The sequence below is a fragment of the Myotis myotis genome, unplaced genomic scaffold (assembly GCF_014108235.1).
Source record: "Myotis myotis isolate mMyoMyo1 unplaced genomic scaffold, mMyoMyo1.p scaffold_m19_p_10, whole genome shotgun sequence".
NCBI classification, from domain to species: Eukaryota; Metazoa; Chordata; class Mammalia; order Chiroptera; family Vespertilionidae; genus Myotis; species Myotis myotis.
The window spans coordinates 4490303-4505594 of record NW_023416314.1 but is presented as its reverse complement, the minus strand read 5'-3'; the positions used below and the strand labels follow the sequence as shown (position 1 = coordinate 4505594).

The 15292-nt window shown below is 47.9% G+C and overlaps 1 protein-coding gene across 1 annotated transcript in view; it reads left to right on the top strand.

Annotated features, from left to right (window-relative positions):
- The window catches only part of NXPE2 (neurexophilin and PC-esterase domain family member 2), a gene marked incomplete at its 5' end in the record, with an annotated part of 138558 nt that extends 134935 nt beyond the window's left edge, over positions 1-3623 (top strand). Inside the window, 2 exon segments of the mRNA XM_036323974.1 lie at positions 511-654; positions 3442-3623. Coding sequence (XP_036179867.1) covers positions 511-654; positions 3442-3623 — 326 coding nt within the window.
- Between the last annotated feature and the right edge of the window lie 11669 nt (positions 3624-15292).

Below are 15292 nucleotides of genomic sequence, written 5' to 3'. Positions count from 1 at the left end.
GTCATTTTCAGGGTGGACCCTGGGAAAGCCAGACAGCATGGCCAGGTATTTCAAACCCAAATTCTCCCCGCCTTTGTAGGGGCCAGTGAGCAAGATATGCACGGCAAGCCAGAAAGGATGCCCTGGTTCCCATACGTCTCTCCACCCACACAGCGCCATCCTCCCCAGCTATCACCCGCCCGTGGAGACGGGAGACTGTTCCGTGTCCCTGCCCAGGGAGGCTCATGCCCATCCTGCTCCAATGCTCCAGCTTTGGCAGCTTCCAGGGGGCAGTGCCAAGGCTGCGGGCTCCCTGGGGAGAACGCCCAGCTGGCCACCCCGAGGAGCACCGCAGTGACGCAGGCCAGGCCCAGCCAGGCGGGAACAGCTGCTGCAACGGGGCCCTGGGGAGCGGGATGGCTCCTGCTCCGTGTCCGCCAGGCTCCGAGCGGCATCTGCAAACGCGAAGAGCAATGCACAATGCAGAGCTGCATGTTCCTCGTTCCGCCTCCTTCTTCATCCTTCTCCCAGGACCCAGGAAATACAACATAGATGGCGCCCCCATGCTCTCTGCCTGCAGCCATGCCCTCAAACACTCCTGTCGGAGGCGTTATTCCCACACCCAGGCCAAGTGGAGGGCCGGCATGGCAGCGGAGCAGCGTGGCTGGGTCTCAGGTAATTGGGTTTCCAGGCCTCGTTTTTTTACATTCTGGGGCCTCAGAACAGAAGGCGCTGCAGTGAAGGGTGAAGTGGGGTAAAGAGAGGAGATTCCGGTGCTGCCGGGACCCCAGGTTGGCCATATCTCCACCCAGGCACCAGGCACCGAAACCCCAGCCGCCACTCATTTGCTGCTCACCCAAGAGCTTCTATCTAAAGCGCCCAGAGCTCAATTGAAAGCAGCAGGTGAAAAGTCAAATACTTCATTAAAAGCAGCAAGAGACTCCATTGTAAACCCACGGCTCTTGCCCTTCAAAGATCAGACACTGGGATCCCAATCAGTTCTGGCTTCAATCAGAGACCAGCTGCTTAAGAGAGAGCTTGTGGTGTGTATCTTTTCAACATGCTGCAGAAAGCCCCTTGGTTTCTCCTGCTTTTACCTTATTTTGATGTCCTACAGTGATCCTCAAGGACTGCTGCTCCTAACACACACACACACACACACACACACACACACACACACACACACACTCATTATATTGAGGCTGGAAGAAGCCAAGAAACACTTCAAAAGGTAAGCGTAGGTGTGAGCCTCAGGTTTATTGAATTCCCGGAAACGCTGTCTCCTCCTGAAAAAGGTTAGCACTATTTTGAAACAACTTTAATCTGGCCAAAGAAAAGGGAAAGAGGGAGGACAAGACTCAGGGAGAGGGAGCGTTGGCAGAGGGAAGAGATGGAGAGAAAAGAGAGGGAGCTGTTAATTTCAATTGATTTTCTGATAAGGCTTCATATCCTGAAGTGTGCTTCAAATCTGAGAAGTGACATCTGCTGCGATCGGCGTCAGTGTCTGAATTCTCCTGAATGTAATTAGATCTGAGACAAGATGGAAGACTCAGTGCGTGGCCCTTAGGGAGGAAATGGTCTTTGAAAAGAATTATGTTAATCAGACTAGCCTTCTCCTTGCATCTGTTCTGCTGTTATTCTGGGTAAAATTAATAGGTCTAAGGAAGGATGTGATCATAATGACAATCTGGTCCTCACAGCAGGAGGCTTTATAAAGGAGTTGAACTGTGCCTTGTTGAGAACACTTAAAGTAATTAGTTACAGGGCTACTCACTCTCTTTCCTTTTTAATAATAATAATGGTTATTAATGTTTACAAATTAAAGAGTCTTTCTCCAGATGAAAGGAGTGCTGAAGCGAGACTCGGGGAGTCTGCACCTACAGGCCTCATGCCTTGGGTGATGGCACTGGAGCAGGCCTCCTTCTCCTGCCGGAGTCTCCTCTCTCTCCCTTCTCCCCTCCACGTCCCCTCCCTCCTGGCTCCCAGGGCACCGCTAGGAACAAAGTGCCCAGGACTAGCGGAGGTGGGAGGAGCCGGCAGAACTGGGGCAGAGGCTGGGACCCCTGACCTGTGTCCAGTGCAGGCACCAAGCAGGTGCTCAGTAGATCTGTGCTGATAGAACGGAAGAGCGGAAGGAAAGGGGAGAGGAAGGAATCCCGGAAGGGAGGGAGGGACAGAGGGTGGAAGAAAAAGGGGGGGGGAAGGAAAGGAGAAATAGATAAGAAGAGACAAATGAAGGAAGAAAAGAACTAAGGAAAGGAGGAAGGATGATGATGTAAAACCAGAAGTTACTATAAGATACAACTTCAAAGATGGAGGGTTGGTGTTGGACTGAGTTCAGGCCTCTCCCCCGTTTGTCTACAGACCAGGGGCAGGCAGATCACAGCCAGGGGCTCGCTCCTGCCACCACCTATTTCTGTAAATCGAGTTTTCTGGGCTTGTGCATGTGCCTATTGTCTATAGCTGCGTTCACACTATACCTGCAGATTTGAGCAGTTGTAACAGAGGTTGTCTGGCCCTCGACGCCTAAACACCCACTGTGGGGCGCTTACAGAAAAAGGTTTGCCAGCCTCTGCTGTTGTGTCTTGAGATTAGGCGTCCTGCTTGATTTGATTTTAAAACATGCTGAGTGGGACTGACTTTTCCAGAGCAGAAGTTCCCACCTGCATGATATTCAGCGACCCTTAAGCCAAGACAAGTAGCTCTTAGGGGGCAGGTGATGCGGCAGCGAGGAGCGGGGAGGAAAGGGGGCGAGCGTCTGAACTTGTCTTCTCAGGCTGAGAACAGTTCTGAGAGGATCATATGCAATGTGCCTGCCTGATGCCCACGGCAAAAGCGGCTGCAGCGGGGCAAGGAGGGGAGCTGGAAACGCCCCTCACCCACCGTCATCGCCTCGTCTGATGTACACGTACAGCAACAAGGCAGGACAGTGCAAGGGTGAGAAGACAAAAGTTCAAGATCTTGCACTTACTGACAATGTCATCTTAGTCAAATCAGTAACTCACCTGAGCTCCTGTTTTCTCGCTTGTGAAATGGAGATAAAACACCATCACTTTAGAGTCCTGATGTATTAGATGAGCCAAGCATGTCAAAGTACTTTGAGACTCACACAATTCTTATGCAAGCGGTTGTTTCCTATAGTAGTAATAGCGATTCTGGAATGATTGATGGGTCAGCCAGGTGCAGATGGTGGTCTCCTGAGCTCTGGCCCTGACAGAGGATCACGTGTCTTAGAGGCACTTTTTGGTAAAGTCTGTCAAGGCAATGACGCTTCGAAACTGTGTAATACTCACCCCAAACCCACTGGCCTGAAACAACAAGCTTTAATTTCTTGCTTACGCATTTGCCGGTCAACTGGAGTGGATCTAGGACAGGGTCGGCCAGGCTCGGCTCCCATTGGCAGGTCAGACTCAGGAGGGTGTGTCTCTGGACCAGCAGCTCCATTGGTTGTTCTTTTCACAGTGATCGTCAGAAGCTCACAAGCCTACGCCTCTGCTCGCATCCCCTCTGTCACTACCCCATGGGCCACAGCCAGGAACAGGACAGCATACCTCTCAGCAGGCGGCTCAGGCAAGCCCAACAGCCAGGCCAACGTCAACGGAGGGGAGAGCATGCTCTCCATGGAGGTCTTTTGTGGGCAGTAAATATTTTTTGACAAATAATATACTACAGAAGCCAAAACATCAGCTGAGCAGTGTCTAGTGTAAGCTGCTGGATGCAGTCGTTTAAGTATGTTGCTATTTTGACGGGGTTAGTTGGACCGTCGCTGGAGGTGGGCTGGAGGTCTCCTTGCTAGTCTGGTGACTAGCTTACCCTTGACCTCACATTTTCAATTTTTTCCATTTTTCATGTCCAGTTGTGATGTCCAGATGTTAAGTAAGAAAAACTTTCTCCAATAAGACATTGATGAAGTTTTATAGAAAAAATTGCATTATTTAAGAACAAATGTAGGGATAGTAAATTCACAGGCGGACTGAGTATAATGGTAACAGGGAAGCACAGGGAGCCAGGACTCCAGTCAGACTCCAGCGAGAGGGCGGAGGCCGCCTTTGACAAGAACGGCAGCCGTGGGCGGGGCTCCAGCTAATGAATCACACCTTCACTGGAAAAGCTGGCTCTCCTCTGTGTCATCCTCTGTCCCCTGGAGCCAAGCCAATGCTGTGGCATTGGGAAAGGGAAGGGAAAAGCCAGCTCCCCTGTCTGTCTTCTCACTCTATTCTCCTCCTCCTGCTCCAAAGAGGTAAGGAGGAGGTTACCATAGGATCAGCAGCTTCATAAATATGCAGAAGAAAGACAAATCAACCTGAAATCCAAAAAATAATTAAAATATAAATAGACTTGTTTGTTTCAAGGATTTGCAATGAATGCTTGACTCAGTCTGAAGATTAATCAGTGATGGGTAATTATATTTTTTTTTTCTCTCTCTCTCTCATACACACACACACACACACACACACACACACACACACACACACACACACATTAACCCTGGTCCCCTCTAAGCAACATGAATGCAAAAACGGTGTGAGTTTTCTGGTTCAAGCAGAGGGGATGTCACCTAAGGCTCCTTGCTGAGTTCAAGAGGTCACTTCATACCTGCTGCTGAGCCACCAGCACGGAACTGGGCATGGGTGGGGCTTGTGCTGGCATCTCTGAGCACCTTTTCCTCTTCTTCCACCGTCCTATCCTCTTTTCTTTTCTTTTCCCCTCTCCTCCTCCCTCCCTCCTGCGCCCTCCCTCCCTCCCATCCTCCCTTCTCTCCCTGCCGCCCTCTCTCCCTGCCTCATTTCTCCAGCAGTTTTCTCCCCTTGAAATTTGACATTTTTCCTGCCGAAGGAGATAAGCAATGTACCAACACAGGGACATTCATAGAGGTTTTCTCACTGTGTTAAGCTCTGAAATCGCCAGTAAAGGGAAGAAGCCCAGCCCTGTCCTGTAGGAACTCACAATCCAGAGGTGTTATTCTAAACTGGGGGTGACTGGGCCCCTTCCGGAGACATTCCACAGTACCCAGAGACGTTTACTTAGATCGCCAGGCCTCAGGTGGGCAGACTAAGGATACTGATAAACACCTACAGCACAAAGACAAGCCTCCCAACACAGAGCTTCTGGCCCTAAAAGGCAGCGGTGCTGCGGCTGAGGAGCCCTGGCCTAGGAGAAACAGGGCAAACACATCAGGACGTGCCTCCCCTCCAGGCCTTGTGGGGCCCCGGCCCATGTGTGCGGAGGGACTTGGGCTCCGGTCCACTGCGGGTTTTGCTTCTCTCTCTGGCCTCTGACTCTTTCCGGCTCTGCACGCTCCCAGCTTTGCTGCCATCTTTGAGAACTTGGGATTCCTGACCACAGTTGCAGTTTTAGAAATAAAGTTCCTCTCTCCTAAAATACCATTTCTTGAGTCCTCCTGGTAGCTCAATATTTGGTCATCTGGCCACCTGTCCATCTGCCCATCCCTCACTCCCTTTCTCCCTCCCTCCCTCCCTCCATCCATTCATTCATCCAGAAGCAGCATATACTTGGCACTACTGCGGCTACTCAAACTCTGCAAGGCACACTCACTCTCAGATGGAACTTCCTGGGAGGGGAAAGCCACACATGGCATGTGACTTGGGGGAGGAAGTGAGCTACGCATTCCATGAGAGTGGTTCTCAAACCGGCGGTGTCTGCAGTCCGCATTGGCACAGGAGAATGGCAATGGTACTTCACTGGAGTCCCAGGGAGGAGCGGCTGGGTCACGGCATGACTGGCGCTTAGAACAGTGTGGGCACCTAGGAAGAACTCAGTCAGTCCTAACCGTCACATCAGCTGCCATCGCCACTGAGAGAGGCCTCACTATTTGGGGATCAGGAAAAATTCTGAGGAAATCGCTGGAAGGAAAGCAGCGCAGTCCTGGAACAGGACAGAGACCCCAAAGGCACCCTCTTTACCGCAGGCTGTTCAGCCGGGGTCCTCCCTCCGGCAGCCCTGAGATGCAGGCCAGTCTGCTGTGGGCTGTTTGGTGCAGGGCAGCAGGTTAAGTGGCAATAGTGACCTTTATCCACTTCCTGCAATAGCACCCTCTCCCCACTGTGACAGCCAGCCAGTGCCCAGTGTCCCTAGGAAGCAATATCACCCTGGTTAACAACCACTGTTTGAGACGATAATGGTAAGAAAGAACGACAGTAATCATGATCACATGTGAGGGATCACCTCCTCATCAGCTGCAAGTTCCCTTTCGACTGGGCACGGGCACGGGGCACCTTCCATGCGCTGCACGCAAGCGTGGGTGCTTTGCAAATGCTTTCATCCGGTGGGACTGGAGACACCGTCCCCGTCCGGCTGCCTCCCCCCAGGCAGCGTGCCTCCAGCTCAACACAGTTGCCATGAGGAGGATAACAAACGTTCAAAAGAGCAAGTTCCTTCCCAAGCGGAGATAACCGAGGATCTTAGATTAATGCATATATTCCACCCACTTGTGATGCTAATATAAACACGGCTTCAGAAGGAGAGCATGTAAATATGTATTAGTCAGTAACCACTTACATATCTCCGCCTGGCTTCCGCACACCGGCCTTGGCTTCTCCTGCTGGGGTGACTTCCAGCAGGTTACTCGTCCTCTCTGAGCCTCGGCCGCCTCTTCTTTGAAGTGGGGCTAATCATCAGACCCTTGTGAAGATTAAGGAACGGAGTGTGTGCAAAGAGCGGAGTACAGTGTGAGGCACAAAGCAAGGGCTCAGCAAATGCTAGCTATCGTTGTGCCGAAAAGAGAAAAAATGGTCACTCAAAACTTTATAAAGAAGACTAACATGTAGGCACACATTGATGACCCTCTCTATTTTCAACTAGTTTCAAGCACTATTTAACAAAAACGTAGGTCCCCAACTACACTGGCTTGAATAGTGTCCCACTACCCCCTTAAAAAAATTCATGTTCACTTGGAATCTCAGAAAATGACCTTATTTGGAAATGGAAGTTTTGCAGATGTAATTAGTTAGGATGAGATCATACTGCATTAGGGTGGGTATATGCCCAATGACTGGCATCCCGATAAGAAGGTCACGTGGAGAGACGCGTGCTGCCATGTGAGGATGGAGGCAGACATTGGAGTGATGCAGATATGGCATGAGGGCTGCCAGCAACCGCCAGCAGCTAGAAGTACAGGAAGAGTGCTTCCTCAGAGCCCCAGGGGAAGCAGGGCCCTGCTCACACCTCGAGATCTGTGCGAGATGCCTTTCTGTCATTTCCAGCCACACAGCTTGTGGTTCTTTATTACAGCAGCCCCAGGACATAAATGCACCAACCGACTGACTCTTGGGCTCTGCTTGAGTGCATGGTGCTGTTTATTAACGTGCAAAAGTAGGCTCTTCTGTAGGTGTTTTTAACTATCTGCTAGTTTCCACTAAAGCAGGGGTGGGGAACCTTCTTTCTGCCAAGGGCCATTTGGATAATTATAACAGCACCAGAGGCCCGGTGCACAAATTTGTGTACCAGTGGGGGCCCCTCGGCCTGACCTGCAGGATTGGGCTGAAACTGGCCAGGCCAAGGGACCTCACCAGTGCACGATTGGGGCCAGGGAGGGATGCAGGTTGGCCAGCTGGAGAGGGATCATGGGAGGGCTCCAGGGTGTGTCTGGCCCATTGTGCTCAGTCCAGACCTGCTGGATGCCAGCAGCAAGCTAACCTACTGGTCGGAGTGTCTGCCCCCTGGCGGTCAGTGCACGTCATAGTGAGTGGTTGAGCGGCCTTAGCATATCATTAGCATATTATGCTTTGCTTGGTTGAATGGATGACCAGAGGACTGGACACTTAGCATATTAGGCTTTTATTATATAGGATTAGCGGGCCATACAAAATGATCAACTTAGAAATTAGGCTGCTGTATTTGGTCAAATATTTAATTAACTCACTGCTAATGCCTTGGCAGGGCCAGACCAAATGATTTCTCGGACCTTATACGCTCCCCACTCCTGAAAGCCAACATCACTCGTCAAGTTGTAGTTTTGTTAATGAGTTTAGTTCTGTTATTGAGTTTATCCCAGGCATGACCTGGTATCTCTCTCTGGGTAGAGCAGCTTTGTTGACTCACCGGTTTTTATCCCCATCTCCCCATTCTACCATATTTCCTATTTCAAATTGCTTCAGAGGATCACATTCTTCTCACCTTCCAGTCGAAATCAAAGTCTGACTTAGTTACACTTGGCCACCCTCCCCGAATACGTCTCATTCAATTGCCTTCTGCTTGTCTTCATCCTGATCACTGGGCCCTCTCCACTGAATTGAGCACTTCACTCACTCCAAAGCCTGACCAGCTTACAAAAGCTCATGCCTCTGGAAAAATTGCTGTTGGTCTCAATCTTTACATATGTTTTTGTTTTCCCACTGAACCAAATATAAAATCAAATAGAGTATTTATAGAATCCTGGGTTGGGGAGGGGCCATAAAGGTCATCTCTTCTAGAATTCCTCACCCTTTGCTTCCCCCTTTTCAATGCATGAATGTTCTCTACAATACTCTCATCAAGTAGACCTTTAGCCATTGCCTCCAAACCTCCCGTGATGGGAAAGTCACTGCTTCTTACAACTGTCCGTGTTATCTTTACACGCTCAATTAGGAAGGTTAACAGAGAGGTAAAGTCTGTCTGTCATTCCATCCACTGGCCCTGGTCTTTCCCTCAGAGCCCAGACAAATAATATTTATCTCTCTCCTTAGACTCTCACGATCTAATGACAGTGATTTCAAATTCACCACCCCACCCCCTTCTCTTGAATAGTTTATTATTTTTACTCCATCCGGAACTCTCTCTACCACTTCAGTCCTTCTGTAACAAAATTTAAAGTCCCAAGACATTTTTGTCACTCTCTGTTGGATGTATTCCAAGTTACATATGTTCTTCTGGCAGTCCCTAGAAGCATACACACGTTTCTAGTAACTCTAGTAGGAACAGAATAGACTGGATCAGTCCAAAAAGTGTTAAGAAGGCTTAGTTTTTTCATTAGTGAACAAGAAATCTAACAATGGGTAAAAACATGAAACTCTAGTTAGGAGAAGAAGTGAAGGAGCTAAAAAAGAGGGAAAATAATTAAGATATTCAAAGAAAGAGTTGGAAATGATTAATTCAGAGTAAACTAGACTTTGGACAAATATGATAAAGGAAGCAGCAAAGGGATTGTGATTTTATCTCAAACCTGTGGGTCCATATTCCAGTTATTCTTGCTGTGTAACAAATTGCCCCAAACCTAGTGGTATGAATTTATTATTGGAGATTCTGTGAGTAGGGCATTTGAAAGGACCAATGGCCTCTGCTTCACCATTTCTGGGGGAACACCTGGGGGCCAGCATCCGGAGGCTTCACCACTCGTGTGTCCAGAGGCTGGCTTGAGACTTGGCTCAGCTGGCACATGGCCTTTCCATGTGGCTTGAGTTTCACACAAGATGGCAGCTGAGTTTCTGGAGGGAGTGTCCCCAAAGTGAGTTTTCCAAGAGAACTTGGTGGACGGTGCGTGGCCGTTTCTGACCCAGCCTTGAAAGTCATAAAACATCATTTTCGCTGCACTCTCTTGATCACCTCTGGGTGGATGAGTTGCAAGCATGAAAAGCATGAAAGATGGCAGAATATCGTTACATCCATCTTTAGGAAAATATAATCTGTTACTATTTGGAAAAGTAGAAATCAACAATGTCCAATGAGATTACCAAGCAGAAATAACCCAAGGCTAAGAAACTCCCTATGGAGGTCATCTTCCAAGTAGAACAAAGCTGTAATTCGATATGTGTGACATACTTGACCCTGTTCTCCATATGTGGGGCATATCTAAATATTTTTTTTCACTGGCATGGCTTCTTACACTCTAAAGGTAGAATGACTGTGATGTTGCTGGTAGGTTATATGTTAGGCCATGCTTAGGCATCTCCACAGAAAGCCCAAAGTAGACATAAATGAAAAATTCTTAAGCCTCCTCCTCCTCCTCTCCCCCGCTCCACACACACACCTCGCCCTGGCAGTCACCATACTGTTGTCAGTGTCCATCAGTTTTTTTCTTTTTTTGCTCAATCCCTCCACCTTTCCACCCAGCCCTCCTCCCCCCACCCCAACAGCTGTCAGCCTGCTCTCTATCTATGATTCTGTTCCTATTTTGTTTGTTAGTTTATTTTGTTAATTAGATTTCACATATGAGTGAAAGCATATGGTATTTATCTTTCTCTGACTGACTTATTTCACTTAGCATAATGTTCTCCAGGTCCGTCCATGCGGTCACAAAGTGTAAGATTTCCTTCTTTTTTACAGCTGAATAGTATTCCACCATGTAAATGCACCACAGCTTTTTATACACTCATCTACTGATGGGCACTTGGGCTGCTCCCAAACCTTGGCTATTGTAAATGATGCTGCAAAGAGCATAGGGGTGCAAATATTCTTTCAAATGAGCGTTTCACGTTTCTTCAGATAAGTTACCAGAACTGGAACTGCCGAGTCATAAGGCAGTTCCATTCTGAAATTTTTTTAAAAATATATTTTATTGATTTTTTTTACAGAGAGGAAGGGAGAGGGATAGAGAGTTAGAATCAACAATGAGAGATAAACATTGATCAGCTGCCTCCTGCACACCCGCTACTGGGGATGTGCCCGTAACCAAGGTACATGCCCTTGACTGGAATTGAACCTGGGACCCTTCAGTCCGCAGGCCGACGCTCTATCCACTGAGCCAAACCGGTTAGGGCCATTCTGAATTTTTTGAGGTATCTCTGTATTATTTGCCACAGTGGCTGCACCAGTCTGCATCCCCACCAACAGTGTACGAGGGTTCCCTTTTTTCACATCCTTGCCAACACTTGTTTATTGATTTATTGATGATAGCCATTCTGACAGGTGTGAGATGATATCTCATTATGATTTTAATTTGCATTTCTCTGAGGATTAAAGATAGTGAACATCCTTTCAAATGCCTATTGACCATCTGTATGTCCCCTTTGTAAAAGGTCCTTGGCCCCTTTTTTAATGGGATTGGTTTGTGTGGTTTCTTTGGGTGGAGCTAAAAGGCAAATCGGAGGTGGAAGAGTGGTCGGACATGTACACCGTGACTAGTCAGCTGATGCTGAAGGTGCGCAGGGAGGACGACGGCGTCCCAGTGATCTGCCAGGTGGAGCACCCTGCCGTCACCGGGAACCTGCAGACCCAGCGGTACCTAGAAGTACAGTGTGAGTACCTATCGCGGCCGTGCTGGCTGCTGTCACAGTCACCACAGACAGAGCAGCTGGTAGCTTAGAAACAACAGCACTGTCTCTCTCACGGTTCTGGAGGCTGGGAGGTTCGAGGTCAAGGCTCCGGCTCGGTCATGTTCTGGTGAGAGCCGGCACCTTCTCAATGTGTCCTGCTTTCTCTTCTTATTTAACTGTTCCTCGTGAATTTCTGTTGATTCTTCTATTAGGCTCCAAGCTCCTGGGGGCAGACACCAAGAGTTTCTGTTGTTTCCTATACCGTCTATGCATGAAACAAATATTTGTAAAAAATACAAATAAGCTCTGAAGGAAGGAGAAGGCCTTTTCTGATTGACACCTGCCCTTTCTCTGGCCAGTCCCTCTTCTGGCCTACAAGAGGCTCTTATGAAAACTATGGCTGGCGCAGGAGCTGCATTCGGAAGAGTGGAGAGGGGCAAACTAAGGGACTAAATCCTTGACCTGAGCCTTGCGGGAAGCACATTCTTACATTCTGAATAAACACAAACACACCTGCCCCTTTGAAACAATAATGAGAACATCTCCTGGGCTGTCAGAGTCCACTTCCTCTGATTGTACCAGAGATACTTGTCATTCATGAGAATTTGTCAAGAGCCCAGGGTAGCAGATAAGGGCTGAGATGATCCATTTTATATTTCATATGAAGAAACAGATATATGGAAACCAGGCCTTATTTGCCCAGGGGACCCAAGGAACAAGCCTCCTAAGTTACCACCCTGTACTTGTCCCTGCCTCCACCTGCCTTTTTCCTAAACATGTCTCCACCAGTCAATGGTCCAAGGTTTGCATTGCACCAGAGGATCCAAAGCAAACTTCAGGAGAAGTTCTAAAACTCTGGTGCAGGTAGAAGTTTTGTGCACAGAGAGCATTGTGTGGAGCTGAACTAAAGAGCAGCTTCAGCTGGATTAGTTTCCTCATTGCTATATCTCTGCTTTGAGTCCTTCCTAGTGTTTTTCCTGCTCAAGAACCTTAGTGAGTATTCTATCTAAGAGAGGGGTTGCAATTTTTTTTCTGTAAAAATCCAGATTGTAAATATTTTAGACTTTGCAGACTTTATCATCTCCTTTGCAACTATTCATCTCTGTCACTATAGCATGGAAAAAGCCATAAATAAAATGAGTGTGGCTGAGTCCCAATAAAACTTTATTTATAAAAATAGGTAGATGACTGAACTTGGCCTGTGGTCCATGTTTATTGACCCCTGATCTAGGGGATTCTCTCTGTTTCTCAGCCTTATTTTATTTACATTTTGGCTACTGTGGTTCAACGCATTTAGAATCGCTTCTTTCCCTCCTTCCCTTCCTTCTCCATCTATGTGCTACATATCTGAGTCTCTGTATTTTCCCCATGAAAACTTTGTTGACTGCCCCCAACCAATACAACAAAAGTGAGTTTTTGGGGCCCCGTGGCATTTATAATCAATACTCTAGACCAGCGGTTCTCAACCTGTGGGTCGCGACCCCTTTGGCGGTCGAAATACCCTTTCACAGGGGTCGCCTGAGACCATCCTGCATATCAGATATTTAAATTACGATTCATAACAGTAGCAACAGTACAGTTATGAAGTAGCAATGAAAATAATTTTATGGTTGGGTCACAACATGAGGAACTGTATTTAAAGGGCTAGAAGGTTGAGAACCACTGCCAGAGTTTAGAATATAATTGTTTCATGAATATTAGTTTTCTGTTCTTAAAATATTGTGATGTCCTTGAGGGAACAGAACATGACATTGGTATATATTTTCTATACCTCCTCTATTAAAGCTTGGCATCTAGTACATGTTTATTAAATATTTGCTAATTGATTTGTTGGCGTGTGTTTACAACACTGTGTATTTGTTTCTTACTCTGTGTGGTGGGTTGAATAATGGTTCTCCAAAATGTCCATGTCCCAATCCTAAAATCTGTGGATATTATCTTACATCACAATAGGGACTTTTGCCATGTGACTAAATTAAGGATCTTGAGATGGGTAGATTAGCTGGGTGGGCCCCATGTGGTCACCAGGGTATTTATAAAAGTGAAGCAATATCCTGGCTGGCGTGGCTCAGTGGTTGAGGGTTGATATATGAACCAGGAGGTCACAGTTCAATTCCCAGTCAGGGCACATGCCCAGGTTGTGGGCTTGATCCCTAGTATGGGGTGTGCAGAAGGCAGCAAATTAATGATTCTCTCTCATCATTGATGTTTCTATATCTCTCTCCCTCTCCCTTCCTCTCTGAAATCAATATAAATAAGTGAATAAATTATATATATATATATATATATAATTTATATATATATCTATAATAATAAAAGCGTAACATGCTAATTAGAATGGACATCCTTCCGGAGGTCCTTCCTTCTGGACAAAGCCATGGCAGGTGGGGGCCGAGGCATCAGGCCTCTAGTATATATATATGAAGCAAGAGGAGTCAGACATGACAGAAGCAAAGGGACAGAGAGAAAATGACTTGAAAATGCCCCACTATTGGCTTTGAGGATGGAGGAGGAGGGCCATGAGCCTATACAGGCTGCTTCTAAAAGCTGGAATGGGCAAGGAAACAAAATCTCTCCTGGAACCTCTATAAAAACCAGGCCTGCTGACATTTGACCTTCAGCCCAGTGAAATTGTAAGAGAATAAATTTCTGTAGTTTTAAGCCATTAAGTTCATGGTAATTTGTAACAACAACAATAGGAAATTAATACCTTCAGTGACAGGAAAATAAGCACCAAGAGACATTTCTGTTCCTATGGCTGGGAGCCACAGCAGATCCCGAAGCATGGCTTTGAACATTTATTCTGCACTGAGGAGGGAAGCTTGAAGCAGGTAGGGAGAAAACACTAGAGAAGTGTATATTTGTTTGTAGGAAAGCTTCCTGGTGTTCTGTATATAAGCTATTTTTCAAGGCACAGTGGAGGTTCTGGTCAAGATGGTGGAGTGGGTGAACGCTGTACTCACCTCCTCCCATTACGGCATCAAAATTACAGCTAAATTATAGAGCAGTCAGCCTGGATAACAGCTGAAGACTAGCCGAACTAAAGTCTTTTAACTAAAGATAGAAGGAAGAAGCCTCATCAAGACTGGAAGGAAGGGTGGAGATTCGAAACAAGCTGGCCCCACCCATGTGTGCTGGTTGAGAAGCCAGAGGCTCTCTCATCTGCAGAGGTCCCCCCTGAGGAGGGAGGGGTCTCAGCCCTGTGCTAGGCTCCTGAACCCTGGACACTCGTGCTGGGAAGAGGCTCCCACGGAACATCTGGCTGTGAAAAGCAGTGAGGATTCCATTCATCCAGGTGAGAAGGAAGTCCTTTGGGAACCCAGGATTCCCTTAAATGCCCCCACACAAACTTCCACTCACAGACACTCACCCTGGGCTCCTGCAGAGGAGCCGTGGCTCAGGCAGCACCAGACATACACGTAGAGACTGAGTGTTTGGCTTCAGGGAGAGAGGCGAAGGCACAGCCACCATTGTGTGTGTGCTACACTTGTCCCCCACATGCCCAAATCTAAATCTGCATTAGCCTGCTTTCCTCCACTAGCTCCACCCTGACAACTCCGAGACCCCACCCCATTGCAAAGGTTTGCAGGCCTCAGGCGAGTGGCTTCTGTCCCCAGTGTGCCCTGAGGCTTTTGCTGAGTGCCTCGGGCTCAGCACTGGTGCCAAATCTAAATATACACTAGCCTGTTGGACACTACTCACCCCACCCTCGTGACTCCCTGACACCCTGCCTCAACCAACTCACTTACCACAGGAGGGCTTTCAGCAGCTAAGCCTTATGGCTAGCCAGCAGTAGTGGCAGGTTTCGGGCTGCCTTGCACCTTTTGCTTACCTGCCCCCGGCTGAATACTCATGGCAGCTGGTCTTGGATCTCAGTATGGCCTATTGCAAGCACATCCAGGCCCAGTACAGAAAGATACCAACTGTGAATCACTTTTTGGCTCCTAACAGGTGGCCCCAGGCTGGTCATAGGCAGCATCTAACATTGGTCTGCACTGAAGTTCTCCCAAGAGGCCACAGAACCAATGCACCAGGTGGCTGGCTTCAGACTACAACAGAGCACTACTCCATTAGCTCCACAAATGGCACACCCAAAGTGTAGTCTCAGCAGGCACCAGACCCAG